This window comes from Lipomyces japonicus (assembly GCF_038497905.1).
Source record: "Lipomyces japonicus strain CBS 7319 unplaced genomic scaffold V1514scaffold_36, whole genome shotgun sequence".
Classification (NCBI taxonomy): Eukaryota; Fungi; Ascomycota; class Lipomycetes; order Lipomycetales; family Lipomycetaceae; genus Lipomyces; species Lipomyces japonicus.
The window spans coordinates 36,897-61,971 of record NW_027117848.1 but is presented as its reverse complement, the minus strand read 5'-3'; the positions used below and the strand labels follow the sequence as shown (position 1 = coordinate 61,971).

The 25,075-nt window shown below is 44.9% G+C and overlaps 12 protein-coding genes across 12 annotated transcripts; 7 read left to right on the top strand and 5 right to left on the bottom strand.

Annotated features, from left to right (window-relative positions):
* The first annotated feature begins 1 nt into the window (after nt 1).
* Nucleotides 2–1,298, top strand: V1514DRAFT_137964 (uncharacterized protein). The gene has a single exon (XM_066924469.1). It carries the CDS (start codon nt 111–113, stop codon nt 1,227–1,229), a length of 1,119 nt encoding a protein of 372 aa, XP_066781989.1. The 5' UTR covers nt 2–110; the 3' UTR covers nt 1,230–1,298.
* Nucleotides 1,188–2,426, bottom strand: V1514DRAFT_137797 (HAD-like domain-containing protein). The gene is made up of 3 exons (XM_066924468.1): nt 2,347–2,426; nt 2,209–2,295; nt 1,188–2,150 (listed from the first exon to the last, which is right to left on the bottom strand). The coding sequence occupies exons 1-3, from the start codon at nt 2,394–2,396 to the stop codon at nt 1,274–1,276; spliced, it is 1,014 nt and encodes a 337-aa protein (XP_066781988.1). The 5' UTR covers nt 2,397–2,426; the 3' UTR covers nt 1,188–1,273.
* Nucleotides 2,427–2,465: 39 nt separating this feature from the next.
* V1514DRAFT_334868 (uncharacterized protein) lies at nt 2,466–3,299 on the top strand. The gene is made up of 2 exons (XM_066928296.1): nt 2,466–3,000; nt 3,061–3,299. Exons 1-2 carry the CDS (start codon nt 2,564–2,566, stop codon nt 3,164–3,166), a joined length of 543 nt encoding a protein of 180 aa, XP_066781987.1. The 5' UTR covers nt 2,466–2,563; the 3' UTR covers nt 3,167–3,299.
* On the top strand, nt 3,300–5,914 carry V1514DRAFT_296952 (HSF-type DNA-binding-domain-containing protein). Its single transcript, XM_066925448.1, has 5 exons — nt 3,300–3,646; nt 3,723–3,790; nt 3,883–4,430; nt 4,487–4,559; nt 4,621–5,914. Exons 1-5 carry the CDS (start codon nt 3,375–3,377, stop codon nt 5,646–5,648), a joined length of 1,989 nt encoding a protein of 662 aa, XP_066781986.1. The 5' UTR covers nt 3,300–3,374; the 3' UTR covers nt 5,649–5,914.
* Nucleotides 5,876–7,622, bottom strand: V1514DRAFT_334864 (uncharacterized protein). The gene has a single exon (XM_066928295.1). It carries the CDS (start codon nt 7,419–7,421, stop codon nt 6,051–6,053), a length of 1,371 nt encoding a protein of 456 aa, XP_066781985.1. The 5' UTR covers nt 7,422–7,622; the 3' UTR covers nt 5,876–6,050.
* On the bottom strand, nt 7,124–10,187 carry V1514DRAFT_138626 (uncharacterized protein). The gene is made up of 4 exons (XM_066924470.1): nt 9,963–10,187; nt 8,182–9,848; nt 8,110–8,116; nt 7,124–8,013 (listed from the first exon to the last, which is right to left on the bottom strand). Exons 1-4 carry the CDS (start codon nt 10,128–10,130, stop codon nt 7,492–7,494), a joined length of 2,364 nt encoding a protein of 787 aa, XP_066781984.1. The 5' UTR covers nt 10,131–10,187; the 3' UTR covers nt 7,124–7,491.
* A 20-nt stretch (nt 10,188–10,207) lies between these two features.
* Nucleotides 10,208–11,735, top strand: V1514DRAFT_334862 (Bystin-domain-containing protein). Its single transcript, XM_066928294.1, has one exon. It carries the CDS (start codon nt 10,238–10,240, stop codon nt 11,594–11,596), a length of 1,359 nt encoding a protein of 452 aa, XP_066781983.1. The 5' UTR covers nt 10,208–10,237; the 3' UTR covers nt 11,597–11,735.
* V1514DRAFT_334861 (uncharacterized protein) lies at nt 11,645–12,449 on the bottom strand. Its single transcript, XM_066928293.1, has 2 exons — nt 12,156–12,449; nt 11,645–12,099 (listed from the first exon to the last, which is right to left on the bottom strand). The coding sequence occupies exons 1-2, from the start codon at nt 12,356–12,358 to the stop codon at nt 11,733–11,735; spliced, it is 570 nt and encodes a 189-aa protein (XP_066781982.1). The 5' UTR covers nt 12,359–12,449; the 3' UTR covers nt 11,645–11,732.
* Nucleotides 12,450–12,476: 27 nt separating this feature from the next.
* V1514DRAFT_334858 (succinate--CoA ligase) lies at nt 12,477–14,713 on the top strand. The gene is made up of 3 exons (XM_066928292.1): nt 12,477–12,672; nt 13,121–13,192; nt 13,252–14,713. Exons 1-3 carry the CDS (start codon nt 12,610–12,612, stop codon nt 14,443–14,445), a joined length of 1,329 nt encoding a protein of 442 aa, XP_066781981.1. The 5' UTR covers nt 12,477–12,609; the 3' UTR covers nt 14,446–14,713.
* Nucleotides 14,714–14,841: 128 nt separating this feature from the next.
* Nucleotides 14,842–20,454, top strand: V1514DRAFT_334856 (uncharacterized protein; the record flags this gene model as incomplete). The annotated part of the gene is made up of 5 exons (XM_066928291.1): nt 14,842–15,084; nt 15,201–15,840; nt 15,894–17,145; nt 17,207–19,726; nt 19,793–20,454. Coding segments are annotated over exons 1-5 (5,072 nt in total), but the record flags the coding sequence as incomplete, so codon positions are not given.
* A 296-nt stretch (nt 20,455–20,750) lies between these two features.
* V1514DRAFT_334852 (uncharacterized protein) lies at nt 20,751–23,105 on the top strand. Its single transcript, XM_066928290.1, has 2 exons — nt 20,751–22,575; nt 22,632–23,105. Exons 1-2 carry the CDS (start codon nt 20,989–20,991, stop codon nt 23,019–23,021), a joined length of 1,977 nt encoding a protein of 658 aa, XP_066781979.1. The 5' UTR covers nt 20,751–20,988; the 3' UTR covers nt 23,022–23,105.
* V1514DRAFT_334850 (major facilitator superfamily domain-containing protein) lies at nt 23,102–24,975 on the bottom strand. Its single transcript, XM_066928289.1, has 2 exons — nt 24,439–24,975; nt 23,102–24,371 (listed from the first exon to the last, which is right to left on the bottom strand). The coding sequence occupies exons 1-2, from the start codon at nt 24,685–24,687 to the stop codon at nt 23,211–23,213; spliced, it is 1,410 nt and encodes a 469-aa protein (XP_066781978.1). The 5' UTR covers nt 24,688–24,975; the 3' UTR covers nt 23,102–23,210.
* Between the last annotated feature and the right edge of the window lie 100 nt (nt 24,976–25,075).

Genomic DNA, 25,075 nt, shown 5'->3' with positions numbered 1-25,075 from the left:
TACCAGGCCGGGTAACCATGGGTCGCTAATAAATGTTGTTTAACTTGCTCGAGATTGAGAGAAACCATTTCATTCATCAGCAATCTATTTTTTTTTGACTTTTGGCCTTTATGGCTGGGCAACAGAACAATGGTAACGACAATGAGATTATTGACTTGACGTCTGAAATTTCTGAAAATAGGCGCACGAGACGTCGACCACCGGTCGCTGACTTTGGGGTCGACGACGATGTGCAGGTCACGTTCACTCGGCGGCGGCGGTCACAACCGCCGTCACAAAGACGGCCTTTGTCTGCCGGTGCGGGCATGAACTTGGATGAATCGACACTGATTGCCGTGCTCGGTGGTCCAAATGGGGTGGTAATGCCGCCGAGATCATTCCATAATGCGTCGTTCAACAATAACCTGAGCGTCAGTGGCAACAGCAGTAATATCACGACCGAACCACGACGGCTGCCGCAGGGTCGGGGCCGGCATAATCATGATGTTTTTACAAGGCAATTTCATGATGAGCGTATTATGCAGCGCATGCAGCGCATGCAGCATTTGCGCGCCATGGTCGGGGGTGGGTTTGGAAATCATGTGATGCGCCGAAGAGTGTCAGCCATGCCAGCATCATCATCATCATCGTCGTCGTCGTCGTCGTTGTCATCGTCGTCCTCACGGGGGAATTCTGTGCATCGTGAAGCGTTGGAGCTGCCACCGGACTGGCGGTTCATATCAATGCATGAGTACGACGACGTGTCGGGTTACTTCCCTGCCGTGCAGTTTCGTCATCCCGACTGGGCCAGCCATGCGGCAGTCGCAGCTGAGACGACAGTAAGAGAGCAGCGAGCGCAGAGGCAGGCACTGAGTCATATTCCAGTACCGCTCGCACCTCGTAAAGGGTATTCTCGCCGTGTGCGGGCTGGCGCAAAGCTGGTGTGCCCTTCATGCGCGGCAGAATTGGGTGGCAAGAAAACTACGACGACGACGACGGCTGGTGAGGAGGAGAATGTAAGTCGTGATCCTAATCCGAATCCGGACTTGCAGCAAACCATCTGGGCCACGGTCAAGTGTGGACACGTGTATTGCGGTAACTGCGCGCTGAAATTCCGGCGCATGCATCAGCGACGGCGGGGTCGGTCGTCAAAGAAAATTGTCAGAAGTGAAGTGGTTGGCAAGTGCATGGTGAAAGAGTGCGATAATATCATTAGCGGCGCAAGGGGCATGTTTGAAATATTTGTATAATAGTTATAATTTAAACGGCGGTTTTTTTCTATTCTATTATTTATCTATGCCAAGGATTTTTCCAGTTCTATAGCCCTGACTACGGCATCGTATGCATCTTGGGCCACAGTTTTCGGTGTGGAACCGGAATCGAGCCGGTCACCATGTTGGTACACGCCAGACCGGACGAGGATCGAATGCCAGCCGAAATTGTTTGCTCCCCTGATATCGGACTCTGGGTTATCACCCACCATGTACACGCGCTTCAACTCGGACAGGTCAGCATCATCATAAGCAAACTGCGCCCGCCGCCATCGTTGCAAAACTTCGGCCGCGTATTCGTACGTGAACAGGTGAGGCTTGCCAATGATGGTCGAGTTTAGGCTTTGTGACGTGTAATCTTTAAACACGCGCTCGACCGCGGTTCGAAACGCGCCCTGGCCAAATCGAGGAAGCGGGTATTCGTTAGCCCAAAGCAAGTCGTTGTTGGACCAGTACACGGGTAGGGCCTGGGCCAGGGTCTTGCTCTTGGTGCCGAGCACGCCAGCCTGGGAGGTCAAGATGTCGATAATAACCTGCGTGTCGCAACCCCAGTCACGGGAATCATTAAACACAAGTACGGCATTGAATGGCTCGTCAGTGAGCGGGGCGGCAGCCGCGAGTTGGTCGGTTGTGAATTGGTGGAATGGCCAGGCGGACGGGTGCGCGGCCACGACGTCGACCGACATGGCCACGTTTGCAAATCCGTACTCGCGGGCCACATGCCGGCAGGTGTCAGCCTGTCCGCCAACAACAAGAACCTTGTCAAACGCGTTAGCCAGTCGGCGGAACGGCGTGTGTGATTGAATGAATTGCTGGGTCGAGATGGGCATGCCGAGCGTGCGTTCGAGGTCGGCTACCCGGTTGGCCTCGGACTTGCCGCCGCCGTTGGTGAGCAGGATCCTTGGCAAAAAACGAGTAAGTATCGGGATCAATCAAAACAGTCTCGGTAAAATCATACCATGGAATGTTATTGGATTGCAGCAATTGCAGAGCTCGAATGCCGGCCGGCAGCGGCTTCGCGCCTCGGATGAGTACGCCGTCGATGCTGGACGGGATGATTAGCTGGAGCAATTGGAAACATGGACAAAACACCTACTCAAATGCAAATGCAAATTTCTTTGCCAGCGAACGAGAAATGCCAGTCATTGGTGGTGAAAAACAAAAAAAAAAAAAAAAAAAGGGTCGATAGAGGTGATTTATATAAACGTCGTCGTATCAGTTTAATTAGCTATCTTGAGTCAACGCCGCACGGGCGCGGGCCCAGCAGTATTTGATTTTTTTTTTTCCGTTTATTTAACAGATCCACACCAGAGATGGAGCAAGTGATCCCTGTACGGCGAGGCAAAAAACCTCGGGAATATGCCCGGCAGATCGTCAGTCATTTCTCGCTTGAGACCACGGAGCCGTTGCACACGGCGTATGATCGACCGCCGGTCACGGTCACGGCCGAGGGCGAGCTAATCACGATTGCCGTGACCGCGATCGAGCTGGCGGTGCGGGAGCTGTCGAGAATTTTCCCATTCATGAAAATATACCAGTCAAACGAGGCGTTTGAGGTTGAGCGCAAGCGGCGGCACGCGGCAACGAACGAAGATGCGACGGCGAAAAAACGAGGGCGGAAAAGGTTGCGCAGCAGCCGGCGCAAGCGTGGTAATGGGCAAGAGCAAAATGGCAATGCCGATCACGAATCAGACGAAGTCCTGAGTGACTCGTCGTCGTCTTCGTCCGTGTTTGCCGATTCAGACGACATGTGAGTAGTCAATCAAGCATCAATCATCAATCATCATGGCCACGGCTAACACGTAGCCAGCATCATGGTGCCGGTGCTGCGCATCATTCTGTCGTTCCAGGAACCTCAGCGAGACCCGTTTCAATTGCCGGGCACGTTCCAGATTAGAGGCTTGGACACTGCCTAGGTTGACTCCTGGTTATACTTGTATATGTTGTAACGTAATCCAACAATGATGACTCAGCTCGTACGTAAACAAGAGGGTGAAAAGAATGTTAATCTTAATCCGCTATTTTAATTTTTTTTGTAAATTGGTTCCTCGATAGTTTTGATTGTCCACAGCGATTTCTTGCTTCTCCATCATCGACTTGCAGCACCAATCTGTGGTTTATTCCATGTCTCCATCGGGCGGATTCACTGCAGATCCGGGACTTTCACCGTCACCGGCGTTAGCCGTCGATGTTAAGCCTGACACGGCCGTCATCGCTAACAGCACCACCACCACCCCGGCGGCAACGTTGCAGCAGCCAAAGGTGAATCAGTCAGCATTCATTCAGAAATTATACAGCATGCTTGAAGACGATGTGATTGCGCATTTGATTTCATGGACAAGTTCTAATGACTCGTTCGTGGTCTCGCCTGGCGAGGAATTCTCTCGCGTTCTCAGGTCGGTTCATAAATATTCATAGTGTTATTATAGATCCATGTTGTTTAATGGCTGACTTTACATGATGATGGTTTAGTAAATATTTTAAACACACAAACGTGTCTTCGTTTGTTCGCCAACTTAACATGTACGGGTTTCATAAAGGCACGTTTGTTATTATTTTCCCTCAAAAAAAAAAAAAAAAAAAAAAGAAAAAAAACTAGAATTTGCGCACTAACACTCAAGTTGTTTTGCAGTCAATGACGTGTTTCATCCGGGACAGACTCAAGATGCGAGCCAGTGGGAGTTCAAGCATGGCGAGGGTAGTTTCAAGCGAGGCGATGTTGAGGCCTTGCGAGGCATTAAGCGCCGGGCGTCCCGGCAATCTGTCACTACCACTGCCGCTTCCAACACGGCGTCCATTATTAACAACAGCAACAGTAGCAGTAACAGTAGCAGTTATGGCGTTAATACCTTGAACAACATCAGCGTGAATACCACCATGAATCCCAATAACAGCAGTACCATGCATCATCACAGGGACTCTGCATCTTCATCAAAATCAGGATCCATGTCGATGCCGCAGACCCCGGTGTCGCCCACCACGACCGCGCCCTCACCTGCATACCTGCATGACATGTCCGCCACCACGCCGTCATCTTATGCTGGAATGACTGGACTTGACTCTACCGATAGCATGCGATTATCCAATCTCGAACATACAATGTGGCAGTTGCAAGATTCTCACCTTCGACTTCAAGCCAAGTCTGATCTGGTTCTTGAATCGGTCAGAAATTGCCAGCAGGTATGACGCCAATTTATTGTGATTTATTTTTTGCCTGGCTAACTTGCAATTTGTAGTGGCTGCAAAGTCTTTTAACGATTGTGATTAGAGTACCGTTTGGTCCCGAGGCTTCATCGATTGAATCAGAACGTATGTATACGAACAAGAATTATTATTTTCCTTTGTTTTTGCTGTCTAACTTTAATTCAAGTTCAACATTTATTGCAAGAAGTCAGTCATCGTGGGCAGTCACTCGCAGAAGAACAACAGCACCAGCAACAGCACCAGCAACAGCACCAGCAACAGCACCAGCAGGATCAACATTATCAACATCACCATAATTATTATCTTCATCAACAACAACAACATCAGCAAAACCCACAATATCAACACGTCACCTACTCCGATGTCGATCATCGCAGGAGGTCATCTTTATTTCGGCAATTTGACACTCAATCATCATCAAGAACAACAACAACAACAGCATCATCATCATCAGCATCAGCATCATCATCATCATTCCCCTCTTCTGGGCCCAGCTCGTTACATCCGCCAACCCAGCTGTCGTCAACCACGGTCACGCCAACTTCGTCACCACGGTTTTTAAGCATGCAATCGTCATCCGTATACGCACCTTCACACCTAGCCCCGCCGCCGCCATTACTTCACCATCGGCCAGGGTCGTATCCTGGTTCGGCAGTGGCCAGGCACCCTGTCGTGGTGGTCCGCCGGCATGCATCTTCGACCGATGCGGCAGATCACCGGGCGCGTGCATCCTGGGCTGACGACCGGCATCGACGCCAGCAGCAGCAACAACATGCATCGCCGTCTTCGTCGGCGTCGCCATCCCTATCACCGGCCCGATTCGCCAGTGTGAATCAGCATTACAATTTGTCATCGACCACCACGTCGTCGTCTGCGATGCCGTCTTCTGGACCAACCTCGGCTCCACGTCATGGCTTGGGATTATCCCTGCCACCCCCACAACAACTACAACAGCATGATCAATTACATCAACCTTCACCATCACAGCTACAACAACAACATTTACTCCCTCCTCCATCTTCTCTTCATCCACTTCTTCCACCACAACAGCAATCACAATCACAATCTGCATCATCATCAGGCGTGCACGCGTTGTTGAATCCACTTGATAAAGATCCCAATGCCGTGAATGAATCACCACCATTATCACCATTATCCACCGCTGCTCGTAAACGCAAGCAATCATTAATCTAAACAATTCTATTTTTTTTTTCTGTTAGTTTTATTAGAGGGAGGGACTGGACTATAGGGGCGTTTTGGACGAATTTGAAAGTATACGGATAAATGAAAGAAAAAAAAAATTAATTTTTTTCTTTCATTGGTTTTCCTTTTTTTTTTTTGGCTTTTTGGCATTTGTATGAAGTTGTATAATGAATATCAGGCTAAGCATTGAATAAAAATAAAGATTATATATAGCTATATGAGTTTATAATACAAAATATAATAATTATAGAATGAGGTGCAAACAAAAAAAAAAAAATAAAATAAAATAAAATAAACCAAAGACATTATATAATACAAAAAACCATAAATAACTAAAAACAAACAACTTTATTTTAAAACCACCATCCAATTTTTTTTTTTTTTTCTTTCTCTTCACATGCGCAATACCAACATTTCCAATTCCGAATCCGGATCGAGGCCAGCAGTTTGATGAATTTTGCTCACCGCACCAGCAGCTTTTCTGACCACTCTCGAAAAAGGATTTAAATCAGTGGTAGTATTATTATTAGTCGTGAAAAAGTTTGGAGCCGTGGCACTTGGCGGATGTTGCACAAAGCCGGATAGGACTGTGGCAGCCCTGATTAGGAACGGCCGAACAAACGCGTTTAAGTACGGCACCAATGTTTGCGTTACCGAAGCGGCCACGGCGGCAGTTGCTGCGGATGATGCTACTGGCCAGTCTTCAACGTCAATCATGTCAGAATCATCATTATCGCCAGTATTTGTGCTACTGATGTTGATGCCGCTGTTGCCTCGATCACCATCATGCTGTCGGCTTGTGGAATCGAGTAAGATCCGGGCAAGCACGTCGGCTGCAAACATGGCCTGTTCTAACACCGGCCTGCGCACTTCGAACGCTCGTGGTAGTACGCTGGGGTCGGTCTGCCTTGGGAACGTGCTCATGCATAACCTGAACAACGTCATTGCCAGTCCCGTGTTCATGGTTATTGTTGCTGCATCAGTCGCCGTCGCCGTGATTACTGCCTTGACCACGTCTATGTTGGGCGTTTCTCTGGCCAACATTTTGGCAAGCACGTCAACTGCCAATTGTAAATATCGTTGCTTCGAAGGCACGTAGGCTGGCCAAGCTGCCGCACCACTGGCCATACCTGCCGGAGTAGGCGCCACCGCCGGTGCAAACGCGGCCACAAGGGACAGCACCCACAATGCCTCGTCCGAATTGTCCAACAGGGTTTCATGCGCCACGTTCGATAACACGACCACAACATCTTTCACGATAGCCAGCCGTACGGCCTTGCTGGCGTTCTTGGCCACGACGCCGGTGTTAGCCACAGCTCGCATTAGGACGGCCCAAAACCGGCGGGCAGAACATGTAGGCCGAGCAAAAATTTCTTGATTTTGTTCGTAAAACGTAAGATTTCTCATAATCGTGGTCACGGCCGACAAACGACCGGTCAAGATTTCAAGCTCGTAATCTGGACTGCCGCTGTGGATGGCCGTGGTGAGGCCTTCGTATTCTTCTTTTGCAGCCAAAACCATGTCCTCGTAAGAATCAAACTCCGGCAATACTTCGCTGTTTTTTCCAAAAATCTTGGCTATACGCTCAATCGCATCTTCACCCACGTCCACAAGGCCATCCACAATGTCTTCACACTCCGTGACCGGAATAAGCACGTGCTGGTCAACAGAAATTAATAGCAACGCATCCAGCGCGACCTTGATCTCGCCCGGTATCAGACTGCGCAAACTCATGCTAATCACGTGCAGATTGATGCCACCCATTTCAGGTAGCAATGGGAAATCTGGCCTGGCAGCTTCAATTTCATCACCCAAGCCAGCCAGAATTGAAACGTTAAATCCACCATGCAAGTCCAGTCGTCGAGTCTTGGGCACGTATGATATTGTCTTTATCGGCACAGTCTCTTGCGCAGGCGTTGCCACTGTCTTTGCATGTACCTGTGCCTGTGCCTGTGCCTGTGCCTGTGCCTGTGCCTGTTGCTGCTGTGGCTGCTGCTGTGACTGTGGCTGTGGCAGCGAAGGTGGCGGCACTTGCAACGAGGCCTGCGCTGCTGTGATTGCAGGTTGTGGCAGTGGCTGCGTGAACCCTTTTACCGGTTGATTCAGGGTTGGTGGAAGAGGTTGTGGCGGCAGTTGTTGCTGTTGCTGCATCTGTGGCTGTGATTGTGGTTGTGATTGTGGTTGTGGTGGCGGCTGGGTCTTCTTGCTTCGACCTCTGCCCTTTGTTACTTGAGGTATTGAATTCACCGGCGGACTTGTATACGGCAGCGACTGTTTTAATTGCATCATGGGTGACATTTGCTCTGATGTCAATTGCTGCTGCTGCTGCTGTTGTTGTTGTTGTTGTTGTTGTTGTGGTGGTGGTTGTTGAATCATTATTTGATTCTGTAATTGTTGTTGTTGAACTTGCTGTTGAACTTGCTGTTGAACTTGCTGTTGAACTTGTTGTTGTTGTTGTTGAACTTGTTGTTGAACTTGTTGTTGAACTTGTTGTTGTTGTTGTTGTTGTTGTTGAACTTGTTGTTGTTGTTGTTGTTGTTGTTGTTGTTGTTGTTGTTGCTGCTGCTGCTGCTGTTGCTTTTGTTGCTGCAAAAGCAACTGCTGTTGTTGGAGCGCCATGGCCCGCATCTGCTGCTGATACTGCGGCGTAGTCATCCACCATTCTTCAAATGGTCGCAAGTTTGCCTGAAACACGTCAGCCAGTTGCTGCGGCGCGTCCTGCGCAGCCTGCAAATCAAATCCGAGCCCGATAGCGATCGCATGCCATGTCTTTTGTTGAGGTGACACCGGGGCAGCTTGAATTGCAGAAGACGCGTTGTTGACCTTGACAGAGCCACCGGCTTTCATTACCGAAGCATACAACACCGGCAATGGCACGACCCGACCGCATACAAACGGATGATGTGAGATTGGCGTGCCTCGCTTGTGCATAAATTCTAGTAGCGTTTTCATGAACTGATCCGGCGCGCTCGCCGGCTTTTGCGAAGGTGTTGATTGTTGTGGTTGTGGTTGTGGTTGTTGTTGTTGCGGTTGTTGTTGTTGCGGTTGTTGTTGTTGCGGTTGTTGTTGTTGTTGTTGTTGTTGTTGTTGTTGCGGTTGTTGCGGTTGTTGCGGTTGTTGCTGTTGTTGTTGTTGTTGTTGTGGTGGTGGTGGTTGTTCTTGCTGTTGTGGCAACGACCGGTTAGGAGGAATTGGACTGGTAACGGACGCTGCACGTTGTTGTTGCAACTGTTGAAACTGTTGCAACTGCATTTGTTGTAGCTTTTGTTGAAACTGCTGTTGCAAAGCCGGTGACATGGACGCCAGCTGTTGCTGAATTTTTTGCTGCTGCAGGTACAATTGGTTTTGCACTGAGTTTTGCGGCAATTGTGGTTTCACTTGACCTTGAGCTTGTTGAGCTTGTTGTTGTTGCAAAAAAAGTTGTTGTGGAGTTAAACTTTGTCCGGGAGAATGATTTATTGGCGGTGAATGTTGAGTAGATAAAATAGGAGATGCTTGTTGTTGTTGTTGTTGCTGCTGCTGCTGCTGCTGCTGCTGCTGTTGTTGTTGGAAGGCACGAAGTTGCTGTGGATTTATGGCAGCAAATTGATTTGGATTAATTGTTTGGTTGAACTGATTCGGCTGCTGTTGTGTTTGCATGGATTGCATGGCCAGCAAGTTGTGCAACTTGGCATTGTACATGCCATTAACGTTTCCATTTTGAGCGTACATTGCCTGAAGTGACGCTGGAGTTGGAGAGTTGAACAGCGTTGGCGACTGTTCCGGCTGTTGTTGTTGTTGTTGTTGTTGTTGTTGTTGTTGTTGTTGTTGTTGTTGTTGTTGTTGTTGTTGTTGTTGTTGTTGTTGTTGAATTTGCTGATGTGGGGTAACAGATCTAGATAACAGGGTTGCAGCCGAATTAGAAATAGTGCGCTGCTGCGGAAATAAAGCCTGTGGTTGTTGGTCATCCAGCATTCCACGGTGGGTAGACATGGCCTGTTGCTGCTGCTGCTGTTGCTGCACGGAGTACATGGGTGACGAGGGGTCGGCTTGATGCAACGGTAACGAACCAAGCGAGGCATCAAACGAGTTCAACATGGGCGATTGGCCGTGATTCTGCCGAAATTCATCCCCGTAGGCGCTGGCCTGGTCCGGAAACAGGCCCTGGTTTGGGTCGAACGAGTCGCCGAGCCAGGACATAACAGGGGAGTCCTACATAAAAAAAAAGAGCATTTGGGTTAGAAAACGCGAGGCATGACAAGACGAAAAAGATAAAAACCAGCAAGCAAAGCAAGCAAAGCAGACCAACAAAAGGCAACCACGTACAGCAAGGTCAACAGAAATCTGGAGGGGCGTGTGGGGCCGGTTATCGCCGGGGATTGGACCAAGGCAGTTGTGCGCGTTGAGTTGTGCGAAAGCAAAAACAGAGAAAAACGCAACAAAGAAGTTTCGGGTTTGTTCAAAGTGGGCGCCTCCTGGGTTAGGGCGTGCCATTTCCTGCTACAAACCCCGCCGGCGCGCTTGCAGTTTTGAAAACCTGTCAAAAATTTCCTGTAAGCTAACCAGAAGCCAACCGAATAGCAACTGCAGCAAAAAAAAAAATGCCCAAGGCTTCGAAACAAAAATCGGAGCAGCGTCATGATCCGTTGCTTCATACATACGAGACTGCTGCACTTGGTGATGGCAAGCTCGTGACAAAATCTGAGCGCCGGGCAGGGAAAAATAGCAGCAACGGCAAGGTCAAGAGTAACGGCAATGAAGATGATGACGACGAGAATCAGTTTGTTGACGCTGCCACGTCGAGAAAGATTTTGCGATTGGCTAGAGAACAGCAGGATGAGGTTGCGTCCGAAGGCCGCCGGCCTGCGCAATTTGCCAAGCTCGCCGACGATGACGACTTTGAAGATATTGATAATGATGATGAAGACGATGGACATGACCTCGAAGACGACGAAGACGAAGACGAAGACTATGCGGATTTTGAGCGGGATACCATTGACAGTCTTGGACTCCACAACGACGACGGCGCATTGTTTGAGAAATTCATTCCGTCTTCATTCCGGCCTGGCCAGTCAGTCACATTGGCAGACAAGATTATGGAAAAATTACACGAGCAGCAATTAGACCAGCGGCGGCAGGCATCCGGTGTTGAATCTGAACCTGAATTCCCACCCAAAGTGGTCGAAGTATATGAAAAAGTTGGCTTGTTACTGTCACGGTATCGGTCGGGCAAGTTGCCCAAGGCGTTTAAAATCATTCCGGCTCTGAAAAACTGGGAAGACGTGTTGTTTTTGACCATTCCGGACCAATGGTCGCCTAATGCATGCTATGAAGCTACAAAATTGTTTGTGTCGGGGCTTAAATCCAAACAATCGCAACGATTCTTGTCCGACATCTTATTAGACCGCGTGCGCGACGACATTCGAGAAAACAAAACATTAAATTATCATTTGTACCGGGCAATTAAGAAATCTCTTTACAAGCCAGCCGCTTTTTTTAAGGGATTTCTTTTCCCTCTATGCGAATCTGGCACTTGTACGCTCAAGGAAGCAGTCATTGTTGGCTCGGTGTTGTCCAAGGTATCGATCCCGGCCTTGCACTCATCAGCCGCGTTGCTGCGCCTGGCTGATATGGAAACCTATTCAGGCGCAAACTCGCTGTTCATGAGGGTGTTGATTGATAAAAAATATGCACTGCCATACAAGGTCGTGGACGCGGTCGTGTTCCACTTCATTAGATTCAGGCAGAAACTGCCTGACGGGCTTAATGAACAAGCCGGCTTACCCGTGCTCTGGCACCAGGCTTTTCTTGCGTTTGCTCAGAGATACAAGAATGATATTACTGAGGAACAGAAGGAAGCCCTGTTGGACGTTCTCAAGGCTAGATTTCATCCTAAAATTGGACCAGAGATCCGAAGGGAACTTCGAGAAGGCATCGCAAGAGATGCTATGCAATTGTAATATTTTTTTTTTGTAATTTGCACCGGGTTAATTTTATTTCATTTTGTTAGTGGGAGTTTTAAAAAGAATAAAAGTTTTTTTTTGTTTGTTTTGTTAATGTTTTGAACATAATATATATTGAATTGTTTATTTGTTTTTACTTTTTTTGCTTTTGTTTTTTTTGTTTTTGTTTTTTTGTTGGCAGACCTTGCCGTTGTTGTAAAATATCATCCAACACCGATTCTTTCCTCTTTTTTCCCGTCACTCCGGAAGCTCTGCTTTCTTCCTCGTCGTCGTCATCATGTTCTTCACGACCGTTCCTGTTGCTATTGTTGCCATTGATTGATTTATTCCCACTAGTTGATGGCCTTGCCGCCACCGTTGATCGTGCGTTTAACGCTTGCCTTTTCAAAGCCTGCTTTTGCATAAACTCGATCGTTTTCCGTTGCCGATAGGTCATTGCCGATGTGTCTGGTCCCGTGGTTGCTTGCGAGTCTTGTATTATTTTTGAACCCACGCCCCCTCTACAACGGTCATACAATCAATAATTTAAAAAAAAAAAAAAAAAATCTCTACGTACTTTCCAACAATTACACCGTATCTTTTTGAAAAATCTGCGTCCTCGACTTTGTTGTCATCGTTGTCGTCCACGCCATTCGATTTCGACGACGATGACGACGACGACGACGACGAGGCGGAGTCTAGCCACGACGCAACCAGCGATTTAGTTTGGGCCACAGATACGGCGAAGCGAGATGCCACCAATGCCGGATCAGACGCCATCAAGTATTACTGCTATGGTGCTACCAAATCCGCTTGCCGAGACCAATATCCAGATTTTATGTCGGATGCGTGCAAAAAAAAAGCACCGCGCTGCGGCAAACTGGACGCCCCAAAGCGATAAATTATATACATATATAGTTAGAGCTGAGTTCCCGCTTTTACTTCCTCTCTCCATCCACTCTTGTTCTTTTTCTTATTTCCAATCCGCTAACACTCCACTTCCCCTTTTTTCTTCGTTGGTTTTTTCCACAATGATGTTTAAGGGTGCTTCTCGCGTTCTTTCTGCTTCATCGCGCGCTGGCGTGCTCAGACAGGTAAATTGCCTTTATTATTTTTTTTCTTTTATGTTTTGCTCGTTTCCTCGCTCGGGTTTGAAATCAATTCAATGTCGGTGGCATCACTCCTGGATGCGACTCAATTGATTTTTGATATGTCTTTTCTAGAGAACCTGGGTTTGGTTTATCTGGATTGACTGGTGCGAAAAGCTCTTCATGATGTTTCAATCTCAATTGAGTGGCCATTGGTGGCATGTCGAATAAAATCAGCACTTGTTTTTTTATTTATGACATTAATCATTTTTCACAATTTAATTTAATTTTTTTTTTGTTTTTAATGATATTTTATGTTTTGTTGTTTGGGAACATTGTGTGCCGGGTTGCCGCGGGGCCTTCGGATGAGTGGCTTTCCCATCGGGACATCGACTCATCCCAAGCGCACGCACGTTCCACAATCATATTACGTTAGTACTAACGAATCCTTTAGCGATCCGGAGTTGCTCAACAAAAACGTTTTCTCTCTCTTCATGAGTACAGATCTGCTGCCATACTTAAGAGTGTAAGTTATTGTTGTCGTCAACCACTCATCTACATTGGCTCAATGCTAACTTGCAAAAGTATGGTGTTCCGGTCCCAGCTGGTGAGGCTTCTACTACTCCCGAAGGTGCTGAAAAGGTCGCTCAAGATCTTAACTCAGAAGACTTGGTTATCAAGGCTCAGGTTTTGGCTGGTGGTCGAGGCAAGGGCACGTTCGACAACGGTCTTAAGGGCGGTGTCAAGCTAATTTCTTCGCCGCTCGAGGCCAAGATTTATGCCGAGCAGATGCTCAATCACAAGCTGATCACAAAGCAGACTGGTGCTGCTGGCAAGATCTGCACTGCTGTTTACGTAGTCGAGCGCGAGTTCGTCCGCAGGGAGGCTTACCTCGCCATCTTGCTCGACCGTGCCACCCGTGGACCTGTCATTGTGGCATCCAGCCAGGGTGGTGTTGATATCGAGACCGTCGCCAAGGAGAGCCCAGATGCGATTTTCACCACCCCGGTCGACATCCACAAGGGGGTCACCGACGAACTTGCCGGTAAAGTTGCGTCATCGCTTGGATTTTCCGCCTCCGCAGTCCCTGAGGCGGCTGAAATTGTCAAGAACCTGTATCGCGTTTTCAAGGATAAGGACGCCACCCAAGTTGAGATCAACCCGCTTTCCGAAACTGTTGATCACCGCGTCTTGGCTGTTGATGCCAAACTCGGTTTCGATGACAACGCGTCGTTTAGGCAAAGCGAGGTTTGGTCGTGGAGGGACCAGTCCCAGGAGGACGCGGACGAGCTCGAGGCTGCCAAGTTCAACCTGAACTTTATCAAACTTGATGGCAACATCGGATGTCTTGTCAACGGAGCTGGTCTCGCCATGGCTACCATGGACATCATCAAGCTTTACGGTGGTGATCCAGCTAACTTCCTTGACTGTGGCGGTGGTGCTACTGCCGAAGCCATTCGTGAGGCCTTTAACATTCTTCTCCGCGAGTCAAAGGTCACCGCCATTTTTGTCAACATTTTTGGAGGCATTGTCCGTTGCGACAACATTGCCAAGGGATTGATCGCCACTGCTCAGGATATGAACATCAACATCCCGATCGTGGCTAGATTACAGGGAACAAATGTCGAGGAAGCCCAGAGACTCATTTCCAACTCGGGATTGAAGATCTTTTCCTTCACCGACCTTGACGAGGCAGCACAGAAGGTGTGCCAGCTTTCCAAGGTTGTTACCCTTGCTCGGGAGATTGACGTGAACGTCTCGTTCGAGTTACCTTTATAAGAGGACATCCAAAAAATTTTGAAACAGTTGAAAAAAAGAAAGCAGAAAGAAATTGGTTTGTTTTTCATTTCTCAAAAGTCCGCAGGACCGGCTAAACTTGATAGCAGATCATACCTTTTTTCATTTATATTTTTTTTTTAATTTTGTTTTTTTCAGCCTAGTTTTGTTTGAGCGTAACTCTTTTGAAATATTTTAGATATATGCTTGTTGCAGAGCAACTCGCAAAGCTCTAATATAATAAATTTACATTTTGAATGCTATTGCACGTATATATAAAAGAACTTTCTATAAATTGTCAATCATGACTCGTGCTATGTAACTCAAAAAATTAATGCGTAAAAGCCTTATTCCGAATCTGGTGAATCTGTGATCAACTTTAAAGTCGTAACGTAGTAGGCACACCTTGATCCAAGACTTTAACCTCCTTTGCGCTGTTTCTTCCAGCTTTTTCTCTTTTTTTTTACAATTTGTTTTTATTTTTTTGTTTGTTTTAAAGGGAAAATATTGGTTTTGATTACAAAGAAAAGATCGTTTATTGCATGGACTGGCGAGATCAACTAATTTAGTTATGGCGTCACTATTTCGCTGCCCAGGTCCTATCTGGGAAGTCGGCGATTTGAATCCTTGTGTTAATGAGAAGTATGCTTTTTTTGAGGTTAAAATTGCATTGCGCATTATTTAAAATCTGCCGTGGTTATTCAGTTCGGATTATGAATTGCCAATATTAATCTGTTGATCTCTAATTGAAATTACAGGTATCTGCAATTCTGGGCCCCTATTATAGCTGTTTCAATATCGATTTTTTCATTATCATCATATATATGGCCTCGCATTGAGCGAGTTTGGAAAAATTCGTTGAAAAGAGCATACGCTCGGTTACGAAGGCGACGTCGCAGTGGGCCGATTGCTCTTGCAGATGACGACGAAGAAGATCAAGACGAAGACGAAGACGTGGATGGTACCCCGTTAGTGTTCAATTCACGATTTACTGACGATAATGGTTCGGACTCTGATAATGAGCTTTACCGGCTTAACACAAATGAAAATGGCTACTCGGGCTCATCTGTGACTGAGCTGAGTCCGCTGCAACGTGAAATCAGCCTGTTGAGCATCGACCAGCCACCGAATTTTGATCACGCGTCTCATCGTAGGAATAGTCGCAATCATCATGAGGGCATTTACCATGAAGACGGTCGTGGTAATGCCGATGTGGGTGATGTGGAAATCAGGTTTGTTCGGCAACGCGGCGATCGGGCGCGGGCTGCGTCAGAGCAATTCTTGCTGCTAGCCATCATTATGTTTCATTTTGCCGTGCTGGCAGTCAGATTATTTTATGATCCAGAAGAAGAATGGAATCATGTTGCTATGAGGTCGTCGATTGCTATATTATTTTGGGTAGGCCTCTTGCTCTGTCGAGTGCTCTGATAAACGACTAACGTTTTCATTAGTTGTACTTGTTTTTTTTGTCGTTATACAAAAATTCACGACTTTTAATATCGGTTCCGATCATGATATATGTGCATGCCATATTTATGTACTTCTTATCTTGGCTTATTGCATCTCTGGATTTGCGCACAATCTTTATTCGTAACGTCAGTTTTTTAACGCAGTTAATAACGGTGGCTAATTTTCTTGTGTCTACTGGCGTGTGCATTGTCACGCTCGCCTCGCCAGTTGGTCATCCGCCGGCATACATTGAAACCGTTAAGGGACTTGAACCAAATCCTCAGCCGATGGCCAGTTTGTTTTCGGTTCTTTCGTTTTCCTGGGTTGGCAGCTTGGTTAAGGTCGGCATGTTTCGTCCGTTGACTATTGAAGATGTTTGGGACTTAGAAGACGACCTGCGATCTTGCAGGGTTTCAATCCAGTTTCGCGACGTACGAGGGAGCTTGTCATTTGTTCATGGCTTGTTTAAATATTTTTACTGGGATTTTGCCCTGTCATCACTAGATACTGCGGTATATGCGTTCTTATCTTTCGTGCCGACTTTGTTAGTTAAGGCTATACTAGAATACATGGAGAATCCGGATGAGCGGCCCTGTCATGTGGCGTGGTTTTATGTGTTTTTACTGATGTTTTCGTCCATAATCTATTCAGTCTTCACTGCTCGAGCCGTTTGGGGGTTTAGGTTGCTATGCATCAAAATTAGATCGGTTATTATCAGCGAGATTTATACTAAAGCACTTCGACGACGAATCATTGCACCAGTGATTCGAAAGAAATCTTCAGGTGAGAAACATGACGATAATCATAAAGATAGCCAGGAGGATGAAGACGACGGTGATTCTCAAGATTTGGACAAGAATAATATGGGCAGAATTATTAATTTGATGTCAATTGATGCGGTCAAGATCTCTGAAGCAATGGCCCAAGCAGCACAGTTGATGAAAGGAATAGTTATGATTGTCGTAGCCTTGGTTTTGCTCCTGCAGACATTGGGATGGAGCGCGTTGGCTGGCATTTCAACCATGACTGCAGTCATGCCGTTAAATTATTGGTTTTCTAAAAAATTTGGAAAGATTCAAACGGAACTGATGGCAATCACGGATCGACGCATTCATAAGACCAACGAAATTTTGCAAAGCATTAAAATTGTCAAATTTTTCGCTTGGGAACCAATGTTTAAAAAACAGCTCATGTCTATTCGGGACGAGGAAATCGGGAAGCTCAAGGAGAGATATATTTTATGGGCTGTTGCAGGTACTATTTTTTTTTTTTTTAATTTTTATCATACCGCGATTATAAGCTCATGTACGTATAGTCATCATTTGGTTTGGATTTCCTACGATAATCACGTTTGTTACGTTTGGATTTTACACCTTAGTGGCCAAGCGAGATCTTACCCCTTCTGTTGCGTTCAGTTCTGTGGCACTCTTTAATCTTATGCGGACACCTCTCGATCGTCTTGCTGAGATGGTTTCAGATATTATCGACGTTAAGGTATCGCTCGGACGTGTCGGTGAATTCATGAATGAGGAATCAACTGACAAGTACGTCCAACTTTCAACTGCTCGAGGACCAAATTCGCCATATATTGGATTTGAGAATGCATCATTTACTTGGGGCGATTCTGACGATCGGAGTCAATTTCAACTTCGAGATTTGAATATAAATTTTGAAGTCGGTAAGTTGACTGTGATTATTGGATCGACTGGGTCAGGTAAAACTTCATTGTTGATGGCATTATTGGGTGAAATGAAATTGTTGGAAGGCAATGTTTTCTTGCCCAGTCCAAGTCAGGGAAAATTACCAAAAATCGATCGAACAAATGGGTTTTCAGATTCCGTTGCCTATTGCTCACAACAAGCGTGGCTGCTCAATGATTCAATAAAAAATAACATTTTATTTGGTTCAGAATATAGTCCGAGAAGGTATCAAGCCTGTATCGAAGCATGCGCCTTACTTCGTGATTTTGAAATTTTAGATGCAGCTGACGAGACCGAGGTTGGCGAGAAAGGGATTGCATTGTCAGGTGGCCAGAAGCAAAGAATTTCATTAGCTCGCGCATTGTATTCTTCTGCACAACATTTGATTTTGGATGACTGCCTTAGTGCGGTTGATTCTCATTCTGCATTGTGGATATATGAGAGATGCATTTTGGGTCCAATGATGGCTGGTCGGACTTGCATCCTCGTGTCTCACAATGTTTCGCTAACACTGGTCGGTGCGAAGAATGTGATCTTAATTGAACATGGACGTGTCAAGTTTCAGGGTACGCCTGAGGCAATTCTTCACGCCGGATTAATCGCTGATGATGAAGCTTTGAAGTCATCCTTGTCATCCCGCGAAGCGTCCAAGGCACCTTCAAGAGTGCAATCTGGACATGACATTGCAGCCAAGAATACCGGCGTGGTCCCACGCGGATCAGTATTGGCAAAGAACAACACGGTACCGGAAACGTCGGAGATTATTGATACTGCCGACGCAGCTAATAATGCTGAACGTGTTACAACGAAAGTGAAAGCTGCACCATTAGTCCAGGTTGAGGAACAAGCAGTTGGTCAGGTTAAATGGTCAGTTTATCATACCTACCTTTCCTCCATGGGCGGTCATATTTACTGGATCATTGTGCTTGTTGCCGTTATTGCCCAGCAAAGCGGCCTTATTGGTCAGTCATGGTGGATCAGAGAATGGGCAGAAGCTGGCAGCGTAGAACAATCAACATATGTGATTGGCAGTGGTCATTCATTAGTATTTTACCTATGTATATACGGTGTCATGTCATTGATTTACATGTTTGTGTCGTTTTTTAGAGAAGGTGTTGTATTTTGGGGAAGCATAAATGCGTCACGTCGAATCTTTGAAAGACTTTTGCGCACAATCATGCGAGCCAAGCCAAGGTTTTTTGACCAGACTCCAATCGGCCGCATCATGAACAGGTTCTCAAAGGATATTCAAGACATCGACCAAGAAGTTGCACCGGATGCGTTATCAGTCGTGCATTCGATTCTTGCCCTTTTGGTCATCATCATTTTGATTACGGCCATTGTACCAAGTTTTATATTTGCCGGAATTTTAATCACGACGATTTTTTACTTGATTAACCTTTGTTATCTCAGATCCTCAAGAGAATTGAAACGCATGCAGTCTGTTTTGCGAAGTCCAATTTTTCAACATTTTGGTGAAACATTGGCTGGACTAAGCACGATTCGGGCCTACGGGTATGAATCTAGATTTGCGGATGAGAACATGGCAAAAGTAGATACATTTACCAGGCCATACCTCGCCTTGTGGGCATGCACCAGATGGATGTCTTTTTTGGTTGAGGTCAGTGGCGGACTTGTTTCCACATTGGCAGGTGCGTTTATGATTTGGAACGTGGGCAAGATTGATTCCGGATTGGCAGGATTGTGCTTGACGTATGCAATCACGTTTACCGAAAACATGTTATGGCTTGTTGTTCTTTACGCGGTAATGGAAATGAACATGAACAGTATTGAACGATTGATTGAGTATACAGAGATTGAACAGGAAGCGCCCGATATTGTTTCTAATTCCAGGCCACCGTTAGGTTGGCCCGAGAAAGGCGCGATCGAGGTCAGCGGGTTGTCATTAAAATATGCTCCAGATTTGCCATTAGTTATAAGCGACGTGTCGTTCTCGGTCAAGCCTAAGTGGAAGATTGGAATCGTGGGTAGGACTGGTGCCGGAAAATCAACGATAGCATCAGCTTTTTTCAGATTTTTAGAAGCTGAGCAAGGTAAAATTGTTATTGACGGAATTAATATCGCCGAAATCGGTTTAAAAGATCTTAGAGAAGCGTTGACAATCATCCCACAAGGTTCGTTACCAGAAATTTAGTAATTTTATTTTATTTTATTTTATTTTATTTTTAACAACAATTTAGATCCAACCCTTTTTTCTGGAACTGTAAGATCGAATTTGGATCCGTTTAACCAGTATCCCGACTCTGCAATTTTTGAAGCTCTTCGACGTGTGCATCTGATAGATGAAAATGAGGTCTCCGCACCGTCATCCTCATCAATTAGCACACCCGTGGCTGCCGATTATCATGTGAATATTTTCACTGACTTGCACAGTCCAATCACGGAGGGCGGTGGCAATCTTTCCCAGGGCCAGCGTCAACTCATGTGCCTGGCTCGATCACTACTAAAGTCGCCGCGGGTTATTATTCTTGATGAAGCCACTGCATCGATCGATTATCAAACTGATGCCTTATTGCAAACAACAATCAGGAAAGAATTTTCACAAATGACAATTCTCACGATCGCGCATCGGTTGAGATCAATTATTGATTACGACATGATCTTGGTCTTGGAAGCTGGCAAGGTTAAGGAATACGATAAGCCACATTTGTTATTGCAACAATCGCATTCCGTGTTTAGATCGATGTGCGAAAGCAGTGGTGAATTATCTGTATTGGAAGAATTGGCAGAACAGGCATATTTAGAACAAACTGATGCGGAGCAGACTAGATAGTAAATGATGGGGTTTATTTGGTTGTAATTTGTGTATATAGATTAATAAAAAAAAATAATTATTTGCTCTTCAAGAAATAAGTCAGTACGAGTGAATTGCCTTGTGGTCTATACTTAAATAAGCAATCTAATGCACATCATGCCTATTCTAGTAGCGCATTGATCATTACGGTCTCGAACGATATCTTAGTCTGGGAAGGCCCTTTAATAAGCGCCTCAGTTGATTGGGACAGTGGTAGTTGCGTATTTTATTACACCTTCGATGGCAATATACTATTTATAACCAGAGCTTCATAAATTCTAAAAAACAAAAAGACTAATGCGTCTTAAATTAAAAAAATACACGCTATAGTCTGTTTATCAGGTTACAATTGACAAGTCTTGCTCTTGCACAAACAACATTACGCGCGTAAGCTTGCAATCGATCAAATTCAAATGATTTTAAAAAGTCCCAACGCGATAAGAAATCACACCGTGAACGGAAGAGACCAAGTAATGACGTCAACAAGGACACAATAAAAACTAATAATTAAAATAAACTTCAATTTGTTTTAATTGAAAAGCAAAAGATTATTCACTATTTTGCGAATTGCCTGTACCTGACATGGCGTATTCCGCGTTTGAGCTACAATCGAATCAGATTCCAAGGCCATCAATCGCGGCCTTGAACAGAAACGACGTGTATGCAGCACTTTTGCCTCGAGATGAAGTTCAAGTTGCTTCGATCATTAGTCCACGAGAGATCACGGTTGTGACATTGAAATTGAAAAGTTTGATTGATGAACTCATTCCGATTGAAGTTAAGGAGACCAGGATAACCAGGCCCGGTGGTTCTGTCATTACACCTGACGTGATTGAATTAGCAGTGCAAGCAGCACCGGGCGAGAAGAAAGCATGCTTAATTTTTGCTTTACTGATATGCAAACATTGGTATCACAAGCTTGAACTGGCTGCCTTGTTCGATGCCGATCTTTACGCGCTGCGAGCTCTGGCGTGCGAGATTTTGGCGAAAAGAATTATTGAAAACGAATTAGATACCGATCAAGAGTTTTTGTTTAAGCAAATTTTGTGTCGCCGGTTTACGTATTTGCAGAATGGTAAACAGGTTACAGATCCCAGAAGCGTGTTGGAATTGGCAGTTGACCTTCATGCGTTGACAGTAATAGGCTCATCAGGTTATCAAAAATGCATGACCTGGATGTGGCATGGGTGGATAATTCAAAGCCCATACAATCCCTTGGAATATATTTCATATGATAATGTTGCCGTGCCGAGCTTTTGGACTCATTTTGATCCCGATCGAATTAAAACTCCGTTATACCAAAATGCTTTGCAGCTTCTGTTTTCTGTAATTTATCTTGCATTATATACGGGAGCAGTCAATACGGCCAATCCAGGAGGATCATTTGATCCCGTAGAAGGATTGCTTTACATTTTCACCTTGGGATTTATGTTTGAAGAAATCTCAAAGTTTTATCATGTCGGTAGGTACTACTTTAGTTTCTGGTCAGTTTTTAATGTCACTCTGTATTCCATGTTGATTGTTTCGTTTATAATTCGATTGGTTGCATTGGCAAGTCCATATGATAGTTCCAAGAGACATGGATACGATACTCTGTCTTACAGAATATTGGCATTCTCTGCACCAATGGTCTGGTCCCGGCTGTTGCTTTATTTGGATATGCAAAAATTTTTTGGAGTCATGCTTGTTGTTTTAAAGGAGTTGATGAAAGAAAGTGTTGTTTTTTTTGTACTTTTGATTATCATCGTTATTGGATTTCTTCAGGCATTCGTTGGGTTGGATTCAGCCGATGGGGCGTACGACGTGGGATCGATCAATGTCGCGTTCATGACTCGATCCATCTTGGGATCACCTGAATTTGAACCGTATGAAGATTTTGCTGCCCCGTTTGGTGCATTACTGAATTACGTGTTCACCTTTGTTGTTTCGGTTCTTTTATTAAACATTTTGATTGCCCTGTTTAATTCAGCGTATGAAAAAATTTATGATAATGCTAATGATGAGTACATGGCACTTTTCTCTCAAAAGACACTTCGGTTTGTTCGAGCACCAGATGAGAATTTATTTATTCCGCCGTTAAATTTGATTGAAATTTTCGGATTGATAATTCCTCTTGAATGGTGGATGAAGAAAGAGTATTATGCAAAATTGAATGACTATGTCATGCTGGTATGTGATTGATTCACTAATTTGTTAAGGATGTCTCTAATTATTTATTTTTTAAGGCTGTTTACTCCCCTATTCTTCTGTTAACAGCCTCATATGAAGTTTACGTTGCCAAGCGCATTCTTAGAAACAGGGCTGAAGGTGAAGAAGACGATGAAACAAGGCAAGAATGGGAAGAAATCGAGGATCAAATTGATTTTGAAACTGATGGTTGGATGAACCAGATCAGAGCGATCGTGCCTCACGTTGGTCATGAACCCGGATTATGGGAACTTACCGAATTTCGCAAGCATCTATGCCAAATTTCTAATCAGATTCAGCATTTGCAATCAGAGATTAACAAGATTGAAATATCAAAAACTAGTGGCGTGAGTAGTAGTGGTGAAACTGATGGAACGCTGCTTGATGAAGGCTCATCGGCATCGTCTCATGATGCAAAAAACAAATGACAAATAGATTGGGTAATATGGGTTTTTTAGTTTTCACGCAATAGCATTTACTGGACGGGAGTGGTTTGTTTTGTTCATTCATTTTATTGAATATATATATATATATATATTTTATTTTACAAATTTGGTATATATAAACGGTACACCAGTTTATATGTTGAAGACATATAAAAATTTTTTTTTTTTTTTTTAAGATACCAAGTTTTGAAACCTTGATCGAATCTTGAGATTAACTTGCGTCACTAAATTCATCATGCCAGTGGTTTCAAATGTAGGAATAAATTTCCAGATGCAAAACATGGCAAAGATCAAAATTAAGATGAATGGTTGCAGCACCCATGTTCCATGATCTTCGGCCATGAACCCATTAATGAACGGGAATATGGCCGAACCTAGACCAGCGAACGCGGCCACGAACCCGACCACAATGACGTGCAGCCGCTTGGGCATGACCTTTGTAGATGCTAGCATGGTGGTGGGAAAAAGCGGGCCAAAACAAATGCCAATCAAGGTAACACTGATCGTGGCCACCGGAATGCTGGGCGACAACCAGAACATTAGCTGTGACGCAAACGCAACGATTAAATAAACCGACACCATAAAATTTTCGCCAATTTTTCCCGTGACAAACCCCAGAACCGCACAACCAAACGTAATGCCGCCCCAAAACCCAGCTGACACGATTCCCATCTTTTTGGGATCACCATGTCGTTCTTCAATCATGAACGTGATAAGCCAATCACTGAGACCGACTTCTGCTCCCATATAAAAAAAAAGAAAAGCACATAACAGCCAAGTATTCTTGTTCATCATGGCTTCATAAAGAGTTCCTTGACTCTTGTTATTATTTTCATCAGAAATTAAATACTCTTGCTCCAAAGCGTACTTTTCTGCAGTCTCGCCAAGGAATGTAAAGCCCACGAAGACGGTCACAACAAGACCAATCACAACTAGTAAAATGTAATAGTAGCTCCATTGAATACCAGAAGTTACCATAGCAGTTGCAAGCAAAGGTGAGCAAATAGCACCAGCGCCATAAAAGCCATGCAAGACTCCAAGTAACTCATTTGAATCTTGCAAGTCACCAATATATGCATGCCAGGCTGCATCCATGACTCCATTACCTAATCCGGTTATACTGTAGGCCAAAATAAGAACTTGCAGCGACGGCGCAAAACAAATTATTGAGTATCCAATTGTCAGTAGCAAGGTTGATAACACTGACGAACCCCATCGACCAAAATAAGTGTGCACAAGTGGACAAGCGAAAGCTGAGAGAATGTACCCAAAAGCAGGAGCAAGCAAACATAACGAAATTACAGAATAAGGTTGTTTGTAGTATGCAGCAATCTTTAACTAATGTCAGTAATCTTCCTTTCAATTAAAAAAACAAAAAAAAAAAAATTGAAAACTTTACATAAATAACCAGTGCGCCAGGCGACGCATCGTTCATGCCCATTAGTGTATAGGCAAGACATGAGGCCAGAATGCGCCACTGATTGATTGGAGGATCGTTCCATTTTTCATGAATTCTTTCTGTTCTTGACTCATTTTCGAATTCAGAGTCTTCATCGAGTGTCGTAGAAATTCCATGTTGGTTTAATGGTTCAAACGAAATAGATCGACGCGCTGAACCAAAGTCGACCGAACGACGAGTTATTAACATGATTCGAAATTAAAAAAAAAAAATTTTAACGATGTTTATTAGCAGTCCAGATATGGTATCTAAGTAAACTGTCTGTCATGCAAAGTTGATTGATCAATATGTTAACCATCAGTAAAGTGTACTGAAATCCGGTTCTCTTTAAGAACAATTACTGAATCAAGTTCTTAAGGGCTCTTAGCGCCAGTCGAAATAATGGCAAATAACTGCGTTGTTTTGGCTTGACAATTTGATTTGTCTTCGTGCTACTCCAGTATATATATGTGTACATTAATCAAGAAAAAAAATAAACTTGACGCTGCCAATCGTGACTTGGCTCGGGAGCCACATTATTTATGCATAAAGTTTCGGGCTCCCGAACACGAAGTTGTTCTTTCACACACTTTCTTTT